This window comes from Gastrolobium bilobum, unplaced genomic scaffold (assembly GCF_033153095.1).
Source record: "Gastrolobium bilobum isolate Gb01-03AN ecotype WA unplaced genomic scaffold, APGP_CSIRO_Gbil_v1 utg304654, whole genome shotgun sequence".
Lineage (NCBI taxonomy): Eukaryota > Viridiplantae > Streptophyta > Magnoliopsida > Fabales > Fabaceae > Gastrolobium > Gastrolobium bilobum.
In genome coordinates this window covers 24,398-43,707 of record NW_026898113.1, presented here as the reverse complement: position 1 = coordinate 43,707, position 19,310 = coordinate 24,398, and the positions used below count along the sequence as shown (strand labels likewise).

The 19,310-nt window shown below is 37.1% G+C and overlaps 2 protein-coding genes across 3 annotated transcripts; both read right to left on the bottom strand.

The window, feature by feature from the left end:
- Positions 1 to 7,682: 7,682 nt before the first annotated feature.
- On the bottom strand, positions 7,683 to 8,219 carry LOC133312976 (cell wall / vacuolar inhibitor of fructosidase 2-like). The gene has a single exon (XM_061514275.1). It carries the CDS (start codon positions 8,217 to 8,219, stop codon positions 7,683 to 7,685), a length of 537 nt encoding a protein of 178 aa, XP_061370259.1.
- Positions 8,220 to 9,266: 1,047 nt separating this feature from the next.
- On the bottom strand, positions 9,267 to 18,243 carry LOC133312974 (alcohol dehydrogenase). 2 transcript variants are annotated; one of them, XM_061514271.1, is made up of 11 exons: positions 18,236 to 18,243; positions 11,810 to 11,838; positions 11,166 to 11,302; positions 11,026 to 11,072; positions 10,592 to 10,917; positions 10,420 to 10,502; positions 10,246 to 10,321; positions 10,053 to 10,114; positions 9,872 to 9,967; positions 9,583 to 9,744; positions 9,267 to 9,383 (listed from the first exon to the last, which is right to left on the bottom strand). In XM_061514271.1, exons 1-11 carry the CDS (start codon positions 18,241 to 18,243, stop codon positions 9,267 to 9,269), a joined length of 1,143 nt encoding a protein of 380 aa, XP_061370255.1. The 2 variants fall into 2 exon arrangements, with proteins under 2 accessions (XP_061370255.1, XP_061370253.1); XM_061514269.1 differs by lacking the exon at positions 18,236 to 18,243 and adding an exon at positions 13,879 to 13,898.
- Positions 18,244 to 19,310: the final 1,067 nt, after the last annotated feature.

Here is a 19,310-nt window from a genome sequence, read left to right as displayed (position 1 = left end):
TTCAACTGCCGAGAAGCATAAGCGACCACCTGACGGAACTGCATTAACACACAGCCTAACCCAAACTTAGAAGCATCACAATACACCACAAACTTACTTGTAGGATCCGGCAATATCTGATCCCGGAGCTGTAGTCAACTTCCTTTTTAACTCTTGAAAGCTCACTTCACATTCTTGGGTCCACACAAATGGGTTCCCTTTACGGGTTAACCGTGTCAAAGGTAAAACCATCCGTGAGAATCCCTCAATAAAACGCCTATAATATCCAGCCAAACCAAGAAAACTCCTGATCTCTGTAACATTTTTAGGACGTTCCCATTCTACCACTGCTTCAATCTTGCTCGGGTCCACTGCCACTCCTTCAGATGAGATGACATGGCCCAGAAATTGTATCTCAGAAAGCCAGAATTCATATTTTGATGGTTTAGCATACAACTGATGCTCTCTCAGAATCTGCAAAACAACCTTTAGATGCTCAGAATGCTCTTCTTTACTCTTTGAATATATCAGTATGTCATCTATAAAGACCACCACAAACTGATCCAGATAGGCTTTAAAGATCCGATTCATATAACCCATGAAAACGGCTGGTGCATTTGTAAGCCCAAAAGGAATAACCAGATACTCATAGTGCCCATAACGGGACCTGAAAGCTGTCTTCGGGACGTCATCCGGCTTTACCCGGATTTGATGATACCCGGACCGGAGATCAATCTTAGAAAATACAGTCGCACCCCGCAACTGATCCAACAAATCATCTATCCGCGGCAAAGGATACTTATTCTTAACAGTAACCTTGTTTCAATCTGCTTCTTCAATTCAGATAATTCTAGAGGTGACATCCGGTATGGGGCAAGGGAGATAGGTCCCACACCAGGCAATAAGTCAATTGCAAATTCAATTTCCCTCTCTGGAGGAAAGTGCGGAATTTCATCCGGAAAGACATCCTCAAACTCAGAGACAATCGGAATAACAGAAATTGGCTCCTTGTTGACGCCAACCAGACCTCCCAATAAAACATACCCGGAATCTCCTTCCTTCAAGGCCTTTACCACCTGAAGTACAGACAAATAAGGAGACTCCCTTTCTTCATCATGAGATGAGACAGAAATGGTTTTACTGCAGCAGTCAATCTTCACACAGTACTTGGACAACCAATCCATCCCCAGAATTAAATTCACAGAAGCAAGGTGCAAGACAATAAAGTCGGCAGAATATCATTTTCACAAACATAGTCTTCATTAAAAACTCTTCCCACAGCCGTAACAATACGCATAGGAGTTTTCATTTTTATCATATGCAGACCAAATGCTTCAGCTACATAATCAGCAATAAAAGAATGCGTGGCACCAGAATCAAACAAAACACTAAGCATTTCATCATGAATAGAAATCATACCTCGCACCAAACTAGCTGACCTCTCAGCCTCTTGCTGAGTCACTGCATATACTCGGGCAACTGGAGGTGGGAGAGGTAGAGATGGTTCCTCAACCACAATAGGAGCCGGAGTGGCCTGAATAGTAGAAACCTGTCCCCCATTAAAGGGGCAGTCCCTAATAAAATGCCCAGGTTGGCCACATTTGTAACACAATCTTTGCTCTTTTCTGCAAACCCCAGCATGAACTTTACCACATGTAGCACATAGAGAAGCAGGCTTAATATTTCCAGGCTTAGAATTTCCCGCCTTTTTGAACTTACCATCAGACTGTCTAACCTGCAACCCTTTTCCTTTAGAATTCCCAGAAGTGTTTTTAGGACCAGAATTAGGAGCAGATTGGTCCTTATGCTTCCTTCTGTAATATTCTTGAATATTTTTACACTTTTTAACAAGTGCAGCAAAAGTATCAAATGAGTCACCTGCAAGTTTTTCAGAGATGTTATCATGTAATCCTCTATGAAATTTAAAAATCAAGTCATCCTCTGTAGGTGGAGCTCTCTGGAAATGAGAGTATTTGGCCAGCTTATTGAACTTATTCAAGTATTCATCAATAGACATCTGACCCTGCTTTAGTTCTTCAAATTCACCCTTCTTCCTTATCCGGGCTTCAGCCGGAAAGTATTTCAGCAAGAATTGCCTTTCAAATAAAGGCCAGGTAATAGCATAACCCTGACATTCCAAGGGCAGACGGGTATTTCTCCACCAATCAGCTGCATCATTCTGCAACATATAAGAAGCATACAACAATTTCTGCTGATCATCACACTACATGACAGTAAAAATGCGATCCAATTCTTCTAACCACTGAATTGCAGCAATAGGATCAATGCCTCCTTTATAATTTGGTGGTGCATGTTTTCGGAAGGCATTTAGCATTCTTTCTCTTTGCTCTCTATTAGTGGCTGGCTGTGCCACACCACCCCTGTGACTAGATTCTTCATTCACATCATTATTTCCTTCACCCTCCACAACAATGGGATTATGAGGAGGAGGAACAGGCTGTTGTGGTTGTGGCTCAGGCTGTGGCTGTTGCAAAGGCTGTGGCTGTGGACCTTGCCCACCCGCCCTCACCTCAACCAAGAGTAATCTCATCATTTCAATATTCGCCATTCTGCTTGCTGCCATCATTTCTTGATTGGCCAACCTATTAGCCTCTAACAGATCTTGATTTGCTTTCATCATCACTTCTAGCTCTCGCTGCCTAGCTGCAGCCATATTTTGTTGCATCTCAGTTAAGGCCATTATCATTGGATCTGGCTGTGAAGTATTTCCCCGCGGGTTAAGTCGGGGTCTTGCCAAATCTGCCAATATTGGATCGGTCGGGTCAATAGGAGGATCAGAAGTCCTTCTTGGGCGAACCATAATTCTGCATATTTCACACAAAGGAATGAGTTAGCTACGCTCACACTCGGTGATCAGACATGCATATCATAGTATTCCAAGAAAAACTCAAGAACATAACAACCTGAACAGTTCATGCAATATTTCACAGGCTCTCCTAGAGAAACTGCTCTGATACCATAAATGTAACATCCCCGTCTCGAGCCGGTTCAATTAACATACATATGATACAAACAGAAACAGCGGAAGACTTAACTTACAAAAATATGAGCTAACTTTTTCTTTTTCTAACTTAATTCTTACTCGGCGTAAACGAAAATCGGGCAGAGTTTCCTCTATAAATCGGACAACTGGGGATTTTCCAATCCCACTCAGAAGCATTTCCTGATAAACAGTTTATACAACATATCAATTCAGAAATACCAGATATCCAAATATAATCAAATACCCATACATGGGCGCATGCATAACATGGCTCCGTGCCACTAAATCTAACAGCATGCCATCAAAACATAAACCTATCTGAATACTACATCATCATATAACGTTCCTGAATACTCAAATGTACATGCATCAACTGATAGACATGTACAAAACATATACAGGCCATATACAAAATAAAGGATCAATATCATGATCCATCAAATGCGAAAATACTAAAATACATCAAACACTCCAAAAAGGTAGTAGCCTACAGCCACTCAAAATCCGGTCTGTCAACTGCCTCAGCCACGTGTCGTGTCCCTGCCTAGTGAGGACTCACCGGAAATCTGGGCCCCTGAAAATGTGTCCCCAAAGAGGGGTGAGATTACAAATCTCAATAAGCTCCAGGTTTATAGAGAATTCTCCATACCCCTGGCTCACTCCTGCATGAAATTCAGATACAGAGTATACAAATACAACATATAACAGATATCATAACAGAACAGAGCATATATCCATATCATATCAGAGATGTGCGCCGTCATTCCCAAGGGAGGACCCCAAGCGGAAATCAACGCACGTGTTCCCGAGGGAGGACCCCAAAGCGGAACCAGACATATCAGAGGAGTACACCATCAGTCCCGAGGGAGGACCCCAAAGCGGACGTCCGGGTACTATACAATCAATGGCCAGAGATTGTTACAGAAATCAAATTACAGAAGTCACATCAGAGCAAAACATATCATGTTATCAAATAACTCTATATGAATGCATCTATACAAAGCATCTAAATCACAGTCATATAGTCCAACCATAGTTCACTAACCATGGTGGAGCACTCAAGCAGGAAAAGACTCCTTAAACATAGAGCTTACCTCTTGAAGCTTTACCAATACGCTTACTTGTGGAACAAGTTACTTTTATCGCTTCAAGAGATTTCCGATCCTTCTCAATCCCTAGGCACACCTAGAGAATAATTTACAATGCATCAATAAAATGATGCAATACCATAATTATTTCATAAGCATACATTTTATTGCTTATTTTCCTTTCTTTGCATTTTTGCCAATCCTATGCCAATACACAAGTCTAGACCTCTTTATAACTGTTGGTGTTCTTTAATTTAATCAACCATTCCCTTAGGAATTTTCAACATAAATCATGCTATTTTTCTTCAAAACTCATCACCTTTATACAATTTATTACAACACATTTTATTTAAAATAAAATGTACAAAATATATCCCTAAATACCCTATAGGTCGAATCCTACAAGGGGAATTTCCAAAGATCCTTCTCTTTTACAATGCATTTTCGTTACTTCATTACAACTTGCAAACACCTAGGAATGCTTCCACTAAATTCCTATTTTGAGTTTAGACACCAAGTCCTTTTTACTTAGGCATTCTTACTAACTCATCCATTTTCACTCATTTCCAACACACTATACCTTCACAATACATAATATAATTTTTTCGACAATAACTCCTACTCACTCCATGATGGCCGAAACCTAGGAGGAATATGCAATAGGACTTTTAAATTTTTATATCACATGTGGATGCTTACTCAACACTATAACTTCCTAAACAACAATAATCCATCATAAATTTCACATTCTAACATCAATTATTTCCCAACAAAATATGCTCATCAATTTCATAACTTAAATCATCAAAATAATATCATGGAAATAGAGGTTTCTTACCTCTAATCACTTGTACAAAGCCTAGAGAATAACCTCCAAGCAAAGCTCCATCAAAAACCCACTTTTTCTCCTCCTATGAATAGTGATCCGAAAATAAGAGGAGGAATAACTCTTCACACACTCAACTATAGCTCAAATGGATAGGTGCAATGGATTCCTTGAGTGGTTCCTAATCAATTTCAAGTGGTGGGTCATAAGATTTGGTTGAGAATTCAAGAAGAAATCAACAAAACAAGCAAAACCCTAACCCCCCCTTTTCCATGGCTGAAGCTCGGCTCTTCAAGAGAGAAGGAGAAATTTTTGCAATGAATAGTGATTCATTTAAGTGGCCAAGCTATTTAGGCACATGTGGCCCTTTTGTCGGATGTTTTTCTATCGCGTATTTCACTTAAATTTACCGGAAACTTAACTTAAAGCTACGGATATATTTTTATTTTTCTAAAGTTATTTAAATTAATTTTTATTTCCTAAGGAACAATATTCATAATTCACAGTATGGTTTTTGCACCGTTTTTAACGAAATGCACTGTGAATCACTAACTGTACTTTATTTAATTCTGAAACTTAACACTTATAAACTTATCATTTTCTTGGGCCTATATTGACTTGCTTGGCATATATTGGACTTTCTTATTCTTATTTCATCAATTATTTATTTCTGGACTCTACCGGTTGCTTAAACAGCAGTACAAAATACCCGGTAGAAACACTATTCACGAGATTTTCACGGAAAGTGCCAGACTATACAATTTTTCGTTCTGAACTCATATTTGTCATCAGAATTTTCAAATTATGTTCCTAAAATTATTTTGCTCATTTTAAGCTCTACCGGTTAATTCACAAAACTGTAAATTCTCCGGCAGAACGCACTGTTCATAACATAGTCATGATTACAGTCAAAATACTCGAAATCGCTCACTGAATCTAATTATGGCATTTAAATCCTTAAATTAAATCTCTAACTAAGATTTACCAGTTAGGGTCATTATACCTGTCGTTGTTGTACGTAAAGCGGCTATAGAAATGATTTTACCTATATATATATATATATATATATATATATATATATATAGGGAAAGATCCGTTTACAAACTTTTTATTCAAATTTTTACAAATTACACTATCTTTCCTCGGCAGAAGATAGTGTAACTAGTGTTCTCCCGGGAGAAGATAGTGTAGTTTGTAAACAAAAAAGTTTGTAAATATAACCTGCCCTTATATATATATATATATATATATATATATATATATATGGGTTTAGTGAGTATCAAGTGACTTGATGTAAATTAGGTCCAGTGCACTATAGAATATAGTGCACAATTTTTTTTGCCTATATTCTCCTGGGAGAACACCTACAGAACACCATTGTAATGTTTTTGCACTATATTCTCGCGGGAGAATATAGTCAAAATTCACTCACTTGACAGTCCAGTGACTGAATTTTGGATTTTTCGCATATATATATATATATATATATATATATATATATATAGGGGCAAGATATTCTTACACCGGTGTAAGAGTTAGAAGTCTTACACTCAATCTTGACCATTGATCCACTTGTATCCAATGGCTCACATTACTAAAAAATTAGAACCCTTAGATATAAGTAGAATCAACGGACAAGATTGAGAGTGTAACTTGTAAAATGATCCTGACCCATATATATATATATATATATATATATATATATATATATATATATATTTGGAGATCGTATCTTGTAAATTGGTTAGAGAGTAAAAGGACACCAAGCATAAGTGAATTATCATCTTAATGAACTATATCTTTCAAGAGTAAATACTCTTTTTTGTCCCTAACAAAAAACACGGTCCCCACTTTAGTTCATTACAAAAATAAATTAGTCAGTTAGTCCCTAACAAATTCAAAGTGGACCCATTTAGTTGAAATCGTGGTCCCTCACAAATTCAAAAAAGATCCATATTAGTCTCTCAAAAGGTCTAAAATGGGTCTACTTTAAATTTGTTAGGGACTAACTGACTAATTTATTTTTGTAAAGGACGAAAATGGAGACCGTATTTTTTGTTAGGGACACACAAGGGTATTTACTCATCTTTCAATCAATATATTTTTTTATTTTTTTTATCTTTCATTCAATATTTTAAGGATCTTTTCAGAAGAATAAGGACAGTACTTCGAGACATCTATCGTGATACAGTAATTTGAAACAATCATTGAGCCTTTTTCTTAATTTCTGTACATGACTACGACGTGTGCACTCATTAGTGATCTCCCAAATAATTCACACACTTTCATTATCGGGAGATAAATTATTTGCACAATGCTTATGATCTACCTTTTCCCAGCACTAACTAGCTCCAGCCAAACAAGTGGGGCAGGGCTAGATAAACATGCAAATTAACCTGCCCTTAAATATGCCTTGATTATTAATTATTATGCACAGCTCTCAAATTTAGATGTAGGTAATGGCAAAATTATCATAAGTGGATCAACTAGTATGAGATGTCTCAGTTTAAGCAATAGTTTTGAGTTGCAATCCTATATATATAAAATTGTGTTAAAAACTTAATTGGGAGAGCTCAATCCATCCTCATAAAAGTGATATGGCACATGGATTGGTGGAGGAAACTAAAAAGAAAATGTAATGGAAAAACTATGGCATTAAGAAGAACACTAAACTTTATCCCATATATGATACCTAAGAACATAAAAGGATATTTATAGTGGAAAAATTAACACTAGAGAATATGGTTTACATTACAAAGAGGAAGTGATATGTAAATGCATGCACCTACCAATCGAGATTATCAATAATCCCCAGTGCCACATCACATATATGCTTCAAACCATCTTCTCTACGAGCAAGTTCAGGAGGGTAAACCAAACCGGGGTACCGTTTGAATGCGTTGTGACAAGCATTTGGGTAATCTTTGGCTGCAGTGATGTGCATGTAAGCATAGTCATATGCCTCATTAGCCAAATCCTGCAGAGAAGCTTGGAGGGCATCACCAGCATATGTGTACTTATCTGCACACTCCTTGAGGACCCTTTTCAAGGTTGTGTTGTTGGTAGGGCTAATCAACTTAGAAGACAAGTATGAAGAAGTGGAGGTAGCATTGGTCATTCCAATGCCAACCATGATCACAGCTAGGCCCTTTGGGTCAGCGTTTGGGCTGCTAGGATCAGATTTGAGGGAAGAGAAGCAGAGATTGTAGTACTTAGTGTTCTTGCAAGTGCTTTTGATCAAAGTGGTATCTCCATTTACAAATGCATATGGATGAGGGTGTGCTAGAAAGAGGAGAAAAAGCAAGAAGATCTTAGGGACCATTATTGAGTGTTTGGGGTTAGTATATGAGTCTGGTTTATCTTATAGGGGAGAAGTGAAAAGGGAGGAGATAGTTAAAAGTATATAGAAAATTGAGGCAATAAAGTCAAGAAGCAGAATTATACGGTTCCTTTTCTTCTTCTGATCTTATTTGTGTATAATGAATCAATATTTTACTTTGGGCTTCTAAAGGGACATGGAATTCTATTCTATGTAGGACTAGTTGCGTAATATAGACGGTTTGATTAAGAGTCACGTGATAAACTCTATTCATGAAAGAATCTCTCCTACGATGACATTATTTTGGTTGAAAATATTATTTTTTGGGGGGGCCTACCCTTATTTTGTAAAAATTGAGTTGTTTTATCTACTTGTATTTACTACTCTGTGAGTGATTCAAGGTTTTATTTGGAAGGTAGCAAGTAAGGTACTCAGAAGGCCTTGGTTGTCTGCTAGCAAATATCTTAGAGCCCAAAGTCACGGGTCACAAACCAAGAAGAATCTAGACTCTCAATCCCGCATCTATAATGGTCTGAAATGTTGCTGCTTTGGCAATGGGAAAAGGCCCCAACATCTGGACATGCATTGGCCACTGGAAGAGGCTTTAGCCTCTTATTATTGGATCCTTCTAGATCTCACAGACTTCAAAAGTTGCATTACTTTTATCTTTCGTTCACTTTTCTCACAAGATTTTGATTTACTTAAAATTATGTATCCAATTCTGCAATAATATTAGCACAAGAAAGCAGTTTTCTTCTCATTACAGGTAAGAATATGATTTGATGAAATTTTTAGTAGACTTTCACAACATAAAGATTTCAAACGTCAATCCCACTCAACGATGAAGTATATGATATTTATATATAAAAACACAGAAGTACATGAGCATCTTGTTTTGTACTGTACAAACACATGCGATTTGGACGGAATACAATAACTTCTCTACGAAATTTAAAGCAAAAAATGAACATTGTTTTGTTATAGTGACCACAGCTACATATATATTTTATTTTATTTTCCGACACCCAATGTGATTAATTCAAAGAAATTCTATGCACTCATGCGGATTATACAACGCAGGCTCTCCCCTTTAAGCATGTATTCGAAGGCTTTGTTGATTTCTGAGAAAGGCACTTCATGGGTTATGAATTTCTCCAGTTCAAGTTCCTGTCACATTTGAAACAATTGAGAAGCAAAACAATGAGTTTCCAATGATGAGCAGTGAGAAAGGGTTGATACCAAATAAGTCAGAAGAAAAAAATGTGAGTCTCGACAAATAATGTGTGGATGGATGCATATAAAATAAAAGTGAGTCAATAATCCAAAATTCAAACAGTATTTCTCATCGATGATGAAATCAACTAACCTTGTTCATGTACATCTCCACCACTGATGGGAGGTCAGACCGTGGTTTATAGTTACCAAAGAAAGTACCCTTTAGAGTCTTTTCGTTCAATACATTAATTGGATGGGTTTTGAAAGCATCATCTTTATTTGGCACACCAACAAGTACAGCAACACCCCATCCCTATAATGTTATACAGAGGAAGTCACAATAAGAAATGAGAATTCAGCATTTGAAGACATGCACGGATACACTATAGTTAAGATTATGGAAACTTGAACGACAAGAAAGAAGCATAAAGGAACATTACATCATGCACGCATTCGAATGCAGAGATCATAGCACTGATACTTCCAGTACACTCAACACTTCGGTCAACTCCCCCGCCAGTCAACGCAACAATCACCTGAAATGAATTGAAGAGATTCAATTAAGTGTAAAAGATATCTCTAATTTCATGACTAGTCAGTTTATATTATTACGTAACTAACCTCTTGAACGGGCTTGTCATAATCCTTTGGATTCACAAACTCAGTAACTCCAAACTTCTTAGCTGTAGACAAGAATAAGCACACTCAGAACAGAATTAGTGCACAGTTATTTAATATCTTTGATGTATCAGGGTCATCAATTTGGAAGGATGATTAGGGTGCTTGTAGAGGTTTTTTCAACTGTTTCTCTCACATTCAATAAATCTCTTAGAATTCAAGTCAACCCCAATAATCCTGGAAGCACCAGCAAGTCTAGCTCCCTCAGCAGCCTGCATAAATTGTGAAAGCAAAAAAAAACAGTTATATCAAAGATGCAGTAATAGAAGCACAAAAAGTTTCCTTTTATTTGGGAAGAGAGACAACTCACAGCGAGTCCCACAGCTCCCAATCCAAATATAGCAACTGATGAACCTTTGCTTGGTTTTGCAACATTCAAGGTAGCACCAAGACCTTCAATATTAAGATGATTAATATTGTTTATTGAAAGAGAAACTATACAGTTGAATTGATTAAAAGGGAAGAATGGAATGTATTGTAACCTGTTGAGATTCCACAGCTGAGAATACAAACTTTGTCAAGTGGGGCAGCGGGGTTGATCTTGGCAACACAGCCAACATGAACAACGGTGTATTCACTGAAAGTGGAGGTTCCAACAAAATGGTATATTGGTTTTCCATTAATTGAAAACCTTGAGTGGCCATCATTGAGCATCACTCCACGGTCAGTATTAATCCTTAAGAGGTCACACATGTTACTTTCCTCTGATTTGCAATGCTCACACTCTTTGCATTCCCCTGTGAACACTGGAAGCACATGATCCCCAGCCTTCACATCCATCACACCCTCACCAACACTTTCCACAATTCTGAGATCACACACACACACACACACACACACAAAAGAAAGGTTGAAAACATAAGATACATAACCAATCAACATACAGATTAAGAAACAAGATGGAAACTGTGCATACCCGCCTGCTTCATGACCAAATATGCGTGGAAATAAGGGTGTTTGTCCCTGTATAATATTCAATTTAACAATCTCAGCATTTGTTCTGTTATAGTTTAGAAAAGTAATGGCATCACTGAATATAGAAACAATATCAATTACCTTAGCTTCCCAGAAGTAGACATCAGTGTGGCAGAGTGAGGTGAACAATATCTTGATACGAACCTCATTTGCCTGTGGTGGAGCTACCTCCACTTCCTCCATCACCAGCGGCTTTCCTGCTTCCCATGCCACCGCAGCTAAGGTGCGGTAACATTTGTGTATGGTTAAGATTATAAGTTCAAATCATGTGACTATTTTAAATAATCATGTGACATCTAATCTTAATCATTTTCGTGAGAGTAGTATCTTATTATGAGAGGTGAAAGAAACCAATTTTGACCATTTAACCTCATATGAATGGTGAAGATTAGAAACCAAGTTTGATGGTATCAGCAGGTTTTCCTTTGAACTTTAATTCTGATAACTAGATTCTGTAGCCAATGGTATTTGCATGGGTTAACAGGAACAACTGAGCAAATATATAAAGAAAACATAGTTTGACAGGATATTTTGTAATTTATTTTACTGTGTTTCCCAATGTCCAAACGCATGCCTAATAAAGTAGTAACGATAACATGTGAAAAAGGTATGCAATGCGGAAAAGAAATGGATGGAACAATTATGCAAGTGACAAGAAGAAGAGAAACAAAAACAATACAAAATAAAATGAAACCAATGCAACAGGTACAATTGAAGTAGAATACCTTTGCAGCGTATGACCTTTCCAGCAGTACTTGAATCCATTTTCTTTGCTTCGAAACTGTTTGATTGAATTCTTGATTAGTAATTACTTACACAAATACACAAGTACTTTTCTTTTTCATTGTGCAGAAATGGGTTCGTTTCTGTGAGATATATATAGTGGAACACATAAGGAGAATTGCCATCTCCTATTTTTAAATTTAAAAGAATTGTAGGAGGAAGAAAAACCATGGAATCCGCGGGTTTTTGTTCTCCTGACTCACAAGCTTACTAGCAGCGGTTTTGTTCTTCAAAATTCCTAGTGTCTGGTTTCAGGTGGTTGACCACTTTTTGTGAAATAATATAATAATACACCAAATTGCAGATAGCGTATAACTTTGCAAGTTTCAATTCCATATGCCAACAATTGGATCAGCAGAAAGCTAGTCAACCAGGTTTTCTTGGGGCCTAGCAGCTTAACGATAGCTGTAACATGTTAGTTTAATGATACAGTTGATCTTGAATAAAGTGAATGACAGAAAACAAAAACTAAACTTGAAATAGTTAAGATAGTTGACAATTTAGTAAATTTACAAGTAAAAGAATTTACCAAAAAATAAATAAAAAAATAAAAGAAAGCAACAAGAAATTCACTTATTTAAAGTTGATGTCACGACCCAAATATGAGCCATGACCGCCGCACAGGCTAAGGTAACTCAAATACCTTTAACCTTTCAAGTTTATCTTCCACAAAAAAACCCATAAAACAAAATAAAATTCCAACAATTTCATATTCCAAATTTTACTGAAATTTTGACAGTTTCATTTATTTTTCTAACATTGCAAAACAAATCAAACATAATATACAGCATATACAAAACCAGACAACAACATGAACAACAAAATATATAATCCAGACATTAGAATCTTAAAACAATCTAAATGATGTCGCTAATAACTTTCCATAGTTGTAGAATGCTCAGAGCTCCAAAATAAACCACAGATAATTATTTAAGGGTAGATAATCCAAATAAAGCTATAAGTTGAATTGCGACTCTTAGCAACTTTCTATTAAGCTACCTGATGATCTGGATGGAAAAATAAAGGAGGGGTGAGTCGCACAAACTCAGCGAGGGCATAATAATCACAGTGAACAAGAAGGGTAAACAAAATACGTACAAGTGATTTTCTACTTTTTGTTTATACATATGAGTCATAAACATACTAGGATACTGGAAGTAATTAATATGAATAAAATCAATAAAGTAGATGTTTAAAAAAAAATGTATTCAGTTAATATTAGTTACCATCATATTTTGCATGTCTTTTTTTTTTTTTTTTTGTTCTTTTGAGTCTATTCTTAAGACTACAAGTGAAGCACTTTCACATTCTGGATGGAGACATGCTATGATTGATGAAATTAGTGCTCTTCAGCACAATGGCACACGAGATCTAGTCCATCTTCCGTATAGGAAATATGATGTTGGCTTCTGCTGGATTTATGCTGTTAAGGTTGGTCCTGATGGTAAAGTGGATCGTCTTAAAGCTTGCTTGGTGGCGAAGGTTTCACTCAGGTGTTTGGACTGGATTACAGTGACACTTTTTCCCCTGTGGCGAAGATGTCCTATGTTCTCCTCTCTATTGTCATGACAGCTATTCGCCATTGGCCTCTCTATCAACTTGATATTAAGAATGCTTTTCTTCATGGTGATCTTGCGAAGGAAGTTTATATAGAGCAACCTCCTGGGTTTGTTGTGTAACACCCCATTGTACACCTGGTTCGTTAACAATATGCATGATATTAAGCGCATTTACAATCACATTGGTTCAATTAAAAACATGGTCAAACTTTTTCTTTCTAAATATTTCAGGTTCCTTTTTAATCAATACCATATTTAAAATAACCAAAACTATAATTGTAACCAAGTAACATTGCAGAATAACAAAAACAAGCTTAAATGTCTCATACAAATCCCAAGGGATACCATTATCAGGTCCCCAAAGGTCTCACACTATTACTTTTATTTTTCTGGAAACTGGGCTGCTCGCTAACCTATACGCTCTAGCGAGCGTTTCATATTTACTCGCTAACCTGCTCGCTCGAATGAGCATGTCAACAAGCTTAATTCAATTACAAACCGAGAGCATAGGTCTCTTCCCCTTCCTCTCGCGACCTCCATCGCTCAAGCGAGGCTAACGGGGGGTTCACGTGCTCAAGGAGTCCCTTGTTTTGATTTCGCTTTTATCTCAGTTTTATTTAACTCACTGGCCTCCTTGGTCCAATGAGCTCGCTAGCGACCAGAGCCAGAATTTGGGCATGTCCCATTAGTTTCATGGCTCACTCCATACATGTTTGGCACACCACTTGGGTACCTAATAGACATGGAAAGGCAACAACTAGCCCAACAAACTAGGGTGCATTTACATTCAAATAATCCTCAACTATTTAATACACTTTATTATCTTTATTTGAATTCTAAGTTATGTAACTTTAACTTAATCTACAATACCGTTGACAACATTGCATAATTCATTATACATTGTCAACATGTAAAAAAAAGTACATAAGTAATAGACTTTAAACCATGTAAAATAGGCATCAATCCCCTTCCATCAAATATGCATAAAGTCCATCATTACAAGATGTCCAATTATATCAAATAACTTAAATACATATATTGGAACTTGGCTACACAAAATGTTTATGATCAAACTCTTGGTTTCATTCAACAACATTAAGATACCAAAGGGGAGTGAACATAGGCTAAGTCCACCAAAATAATAATGATATATCAAATGGGCTACAAAAGTAGATCATTTATGTAACACCCTGTGTGCATCCGGTGTATCAAACATATAAAATGGTAATAGGCGCAGCTCAATAAATGCGGAAGCTAAAATTTCCAATTATGAACCTTATCATATTAACTCAGTGAATCTTTTTCAAAAACCGCCTGTATGTAAATTGCAATAAATAACTAAACTGAATAACCTCATAACATAAATAAGTATAAAGTCATGGAACTACAACACGTAGACCAGAAAAATCCTGATAAAATAATACAACCCCAGTCTGAAATAAACACAACTTATTCAATGTGGCACGGACAACCCCCATCCTCACCAAATAAGACAACATAGTCAAATCATGTCTCAAATACAATAGCCATATAATAATAACAAGACATAATCATATCCAAATATGGCAATAAAGAGGCATGCATAATATTCACTCAACTCCGGCCTCCTACCACCAGAGGTCTCAGCCTTAGGAACACATGTACCTGAAAATGTGCCCCAGTCGGGGTGAGATCTCTAACAAGAAATCTCAGTAAGACAAGGGGTCCTCCAGGACCTCTCCACCCCAAGCTCACTTACATGTGCAATATAAGTTCAACAAGATAACAACGGTATAATGGAAAATATCCATGCAATGCAACATATGTCTATGTCATGTGTGTATGCATCCTACTGGTCAGAGAATAAAAGGTAGGGATTACGCACGTCTGCAACCCACAGTACAAGGCTCCTCCCCTGTACCTCACCCACATAGTTACCATCTCGTCGTGCCTCACATACATAACATATGACATTTTCACTCATAAAACATCTCAACAACATATCAAATATTCTTCACATATTTTCAGAAAACACATTATGCGTATAAACCATCCCTCTATGAGGTATGGTGGAACCATCAATGGGTAAAACCGAAGACACGAAAGATTACCTATCAAGTTAGTAATATCAGCTAAAAGTCCACACAAAGTCCATGGGTCACCAAACAACACAATCACAGTCTGTTTATACCAGAAATATCATCAATATTCATAGCCTAGAAGTTCATTGCATTAGGACAACATTTCCTTTTTCGTTTAATGATCGTAGGCTTCTTTCAAAGCCATAAGCATTCAATAACATTGGTTCTGACTTAGTTAATTTATTACAGAGGTTCATACTAACCAATTAAGGGTCCAGAAACCTAACCCACACTTCTGTTTGGACAAAATAGCTCAAAACATGAATTTCCCATAATATCTGAATATTCCTCGGGGACATATCAGAATATCAATATCCAGATATCATAGGGTCAATATCCAGATATCCATATCCGAATATCACAGACCCAATATCCGGATATTTTGCGATAGAATGCAGTTTTGCATTTTAGCGAAGATATCCTTTCAAGGTTCCATTTTTAACACTTACAGACGTTCAAACTACCATTTTTAAGCACATTTAAGCTAATGATCATGTTAGTTACTTATTCATATCATTTAACATGTCAAGACTCAATCTTTAACCTAGAAACTCAAGTGAAAAGGTTGAAGCATATACCCAAGCTTCCAAAATAGAGAAAAGAAGTAATCTTGGAGCGCTCTACATCACTCTATAGATCTGCAACCACAATGCCACAAATTTGGTTTACAAGCTTGGTGTAACACCCCGTTCTAGAACTGGTTTGTTAACATAGCTTTATGATATTAAGCGCAGTTACAATCACATTGGTTCAATTTAAAACCCGGATAATTTTTTTCCCATTTTCTTTTTAAAACTTACTTGCTTTTTCCTTTTTAACAAAGCCGAGTTTAAAATAACCAATTGCGTGACCATAACCTTATTATCTTGCGAAATAATCACAAATAAACTTAACATCATATTATTATTTCGTTCGAGTTCAATACTAATTTCTCTTCATGTTTTCTTAAATTGAGATTTCTATACTTACTTTATAGTTATCATCTCACATTATGTTATAGATCTATCTGTTAGCTTCGCGTGGGTTCAAACCGCGCTCAAATCGGAGATCTGTAGCTCAAGTTATGCTAATTTTACTAAACTATGTTCATGCTGTTTTCGGGATAAGCATTTTAGCGCCAAACTGAGCGTTAAAGCGCCCAGAGGCAGAAAATTTTGCCTTCTACAGGTCTTCAGAGCGTTTAGGCGGTCAACTTGCACGTTAAAACGCCCGATTGAGCGTTTTAGCACCTGTTTTCACGTTAAAACGCCCAGGGGCAGTGGGTTTTCCTCCATTTCACGAGCATAGAGCGTTTTAGCGCCTATTTCAGCGCTAAAGCGCTTTCTTGCTGGGCAAAACATGCCCTCTCCTGTTTTCATGTAACTTCATGGGAGATTTCCTCCCACTTTCACCATTTTCTTAACACCTAATAGACATTATACAACTTTAATACATGATCCTTATCTATGTTAACACACATATTCATCAAATGGCATCCATGCCCTTCCATCATATATATATACAATACTACACAATTCCAAGTGTCTCTATACATAATCATGGGACTTAGATACAAAACACTATGATCAAGTCTTTGGCTCCCATCCACAAAAGAGATACCAAAAGAGATGAGCATAGGCTAAGTCCATTAAAATAAAATATGACCTACATATAACAAATGGTTTTCAAATATCAATCCTATACATAGGAACTACCAAATGGCATGCATAACCCAAAATGATGCAAAATCTTCATGTATCAACTAGTCCAAGTATGGCCACTTGCCACCAGAGGCTCCTGCAGCATCTTTACCTGAAAGGTGGTCCCCATAACACGAGTGAGATATATGAATACATCTCAGTAAACCAGGGGTCCTTGGATCATCTCTCCACCCCTTAGTTCACTCACAGTATAATAGCAATAACCGTAAATAATGCATACATATCCATGCAGTGTGTAAAAACATCTCCAAGAGACATCCCTCGAGCTCTCATGCTGTCCTAAGGATACTCAGATGCAAAATAGTCCTACTGGCCAGCTAAACTACCAAGTATGAATTACGCATCGTCATGCAAGATACAAAACATAGGGCAACACCATCCTATGCCACACCCAAAGCATACACATACGTATAACAAAGCATTAAACTACTTTATTGCATTTACATACACTATCAATAACCATTACCCATTCTGGGCTTGGTGGAACAATAAAGGGATTAACACCTAAGGTCCAAAGGCTTACCTCAAAGCTCCAATTCAACCTTTGCTCCCCAACAAGTTTTGCAACCAATCAACTTTGAATTCAAGCTACAACTTGCAAAATACACACCTACACCAAGGTGTCACACAACCAATCAATACAAGTTAATGAATATCCATATATTCATCAACAAAACAACAACTCTACACCACAAATTGGCATGAGTTTACCTATCCAATGGGCTAATCAAGCTCCATAGCTTGCTCCAATGAGTGGTCACTCAATATTGGTCCGCTTGCCTCAATCCTAACAACACAAGGACACAATCAATCATCTATCATTAATTGCTCAAAATGCTAGAACATCCATAAGCCCAAGCATGAATTTTCCCACACATTGAACAATAACTAAATGACTATCTAAACTCATTTCTACCGTTTATTTATCATCTACAACAACTTTTACGAAGGGATTAAGCTTAAATCAAACTCAAACTCATACCACCCACCATGACATTATTCATCATCTTCCTCAATCTTGCAATCTCCATGAAAACAAAGCTCAAGGAGTAGAAACTTACCACGAATGGTTGCACGACTAAGGGATGTTGATCTCCTAAGCTCCCATGGAATGAACTACCTTCAAACTCCTCCAATCACCCAATGGGTCGAATTTTGGGAGGAAGAAATCTCCCACCACAATGCTCCCCATTCAAAACCAAGCTAGGATTATGGATGAGAGCAAGATTATGAGTGGTTTAGGCTTTTGAATCACTAAGATTGGTTGAGAAATGGAGTAGCTAGGGTTTCTCACTTTCTCTCCTCCTCTATTTCTCTCTCAGACACGTTGCTGGAAGAAAAAGAAAATGAAGCTTCATTTGCACTTAACTTAGTTAGGCTTTTTCCACTGGATATGAGCTCATCTATCTATTCAGCTCCATTCTCTTTCAAACTTTACCCAAAGGTCTGGAATATTTTTCTAGGAACATTTCTAATTTTACTTTTATGTTTTGGGTACTTATGCCTACACCCATTTCTACCCCATAATTTTCACTGTCAACACTTTTACCTCACAAGTGACCCTATTTTATTTAATTAAGCCTTATAATTAATTTTACTCATTAATATATGCTTAATTACTCAATTACATGTAATTTACTAATTAATTAGGCTAGGGATATTATAGTCACCCCACATTTTTGCGATTTTGTCCGCAAAATCAAGAACATACCTGTCCTTAAACTCAAGATATTGCCGGAAAAGCTCGTCTTCTCGCTCCTAAGTGGACTCTTCAGGTGTCCTTCCTTCCCATTGAACTTTCACCATAGGAATGGATTTATTCCTCAGCCTCTTCTCATCTCTTTCGAGTATTTTCAGTTGCCCAATTGGAGTTTTCAAATTTCCCGAATCTCAACATCATTAGGTTAAACCACATGAGAAGGATCAGCTACATACTTCCTTAGCTAAGAAACATGGAATACATCGTGCAAGTTTCATAATTGAGGAGGAAAGGCAAGCTAGTGGTATCAGAGCAGGCCTTTCTTCCAGTAAGGTGTGGTTCGAGGACGAACCAGGCGGAAGCTA

Coding starts and splice junctions, on each gene's coding strand:
- LOC133312976 (XM_061514275.1), bottom strand. CDS start 8,219: ATGGTCCCTAAGATCTTCTTGCTTTTTCTCCTCTTTCTAGCACACCCT.
- LOC133312974 (XM_061514269.1), bottom strand. CDS start 13,898: ATGCTCATTCGAGCGAGCAG. Junction 9,745..9,871: donor CATTCGAATGCGTGCATGAT/GTAATGTTCCTT, acceptor ATAACATTATAG/GGATGGGGTGTTGCTGTACT. Junction 9,384..9,582: donor TGGAGATGTACATGAACAAG/GTTAGTTGATTT, acceptor CAAATGTGACAG/GAACTTGAACTGGAGAAATT.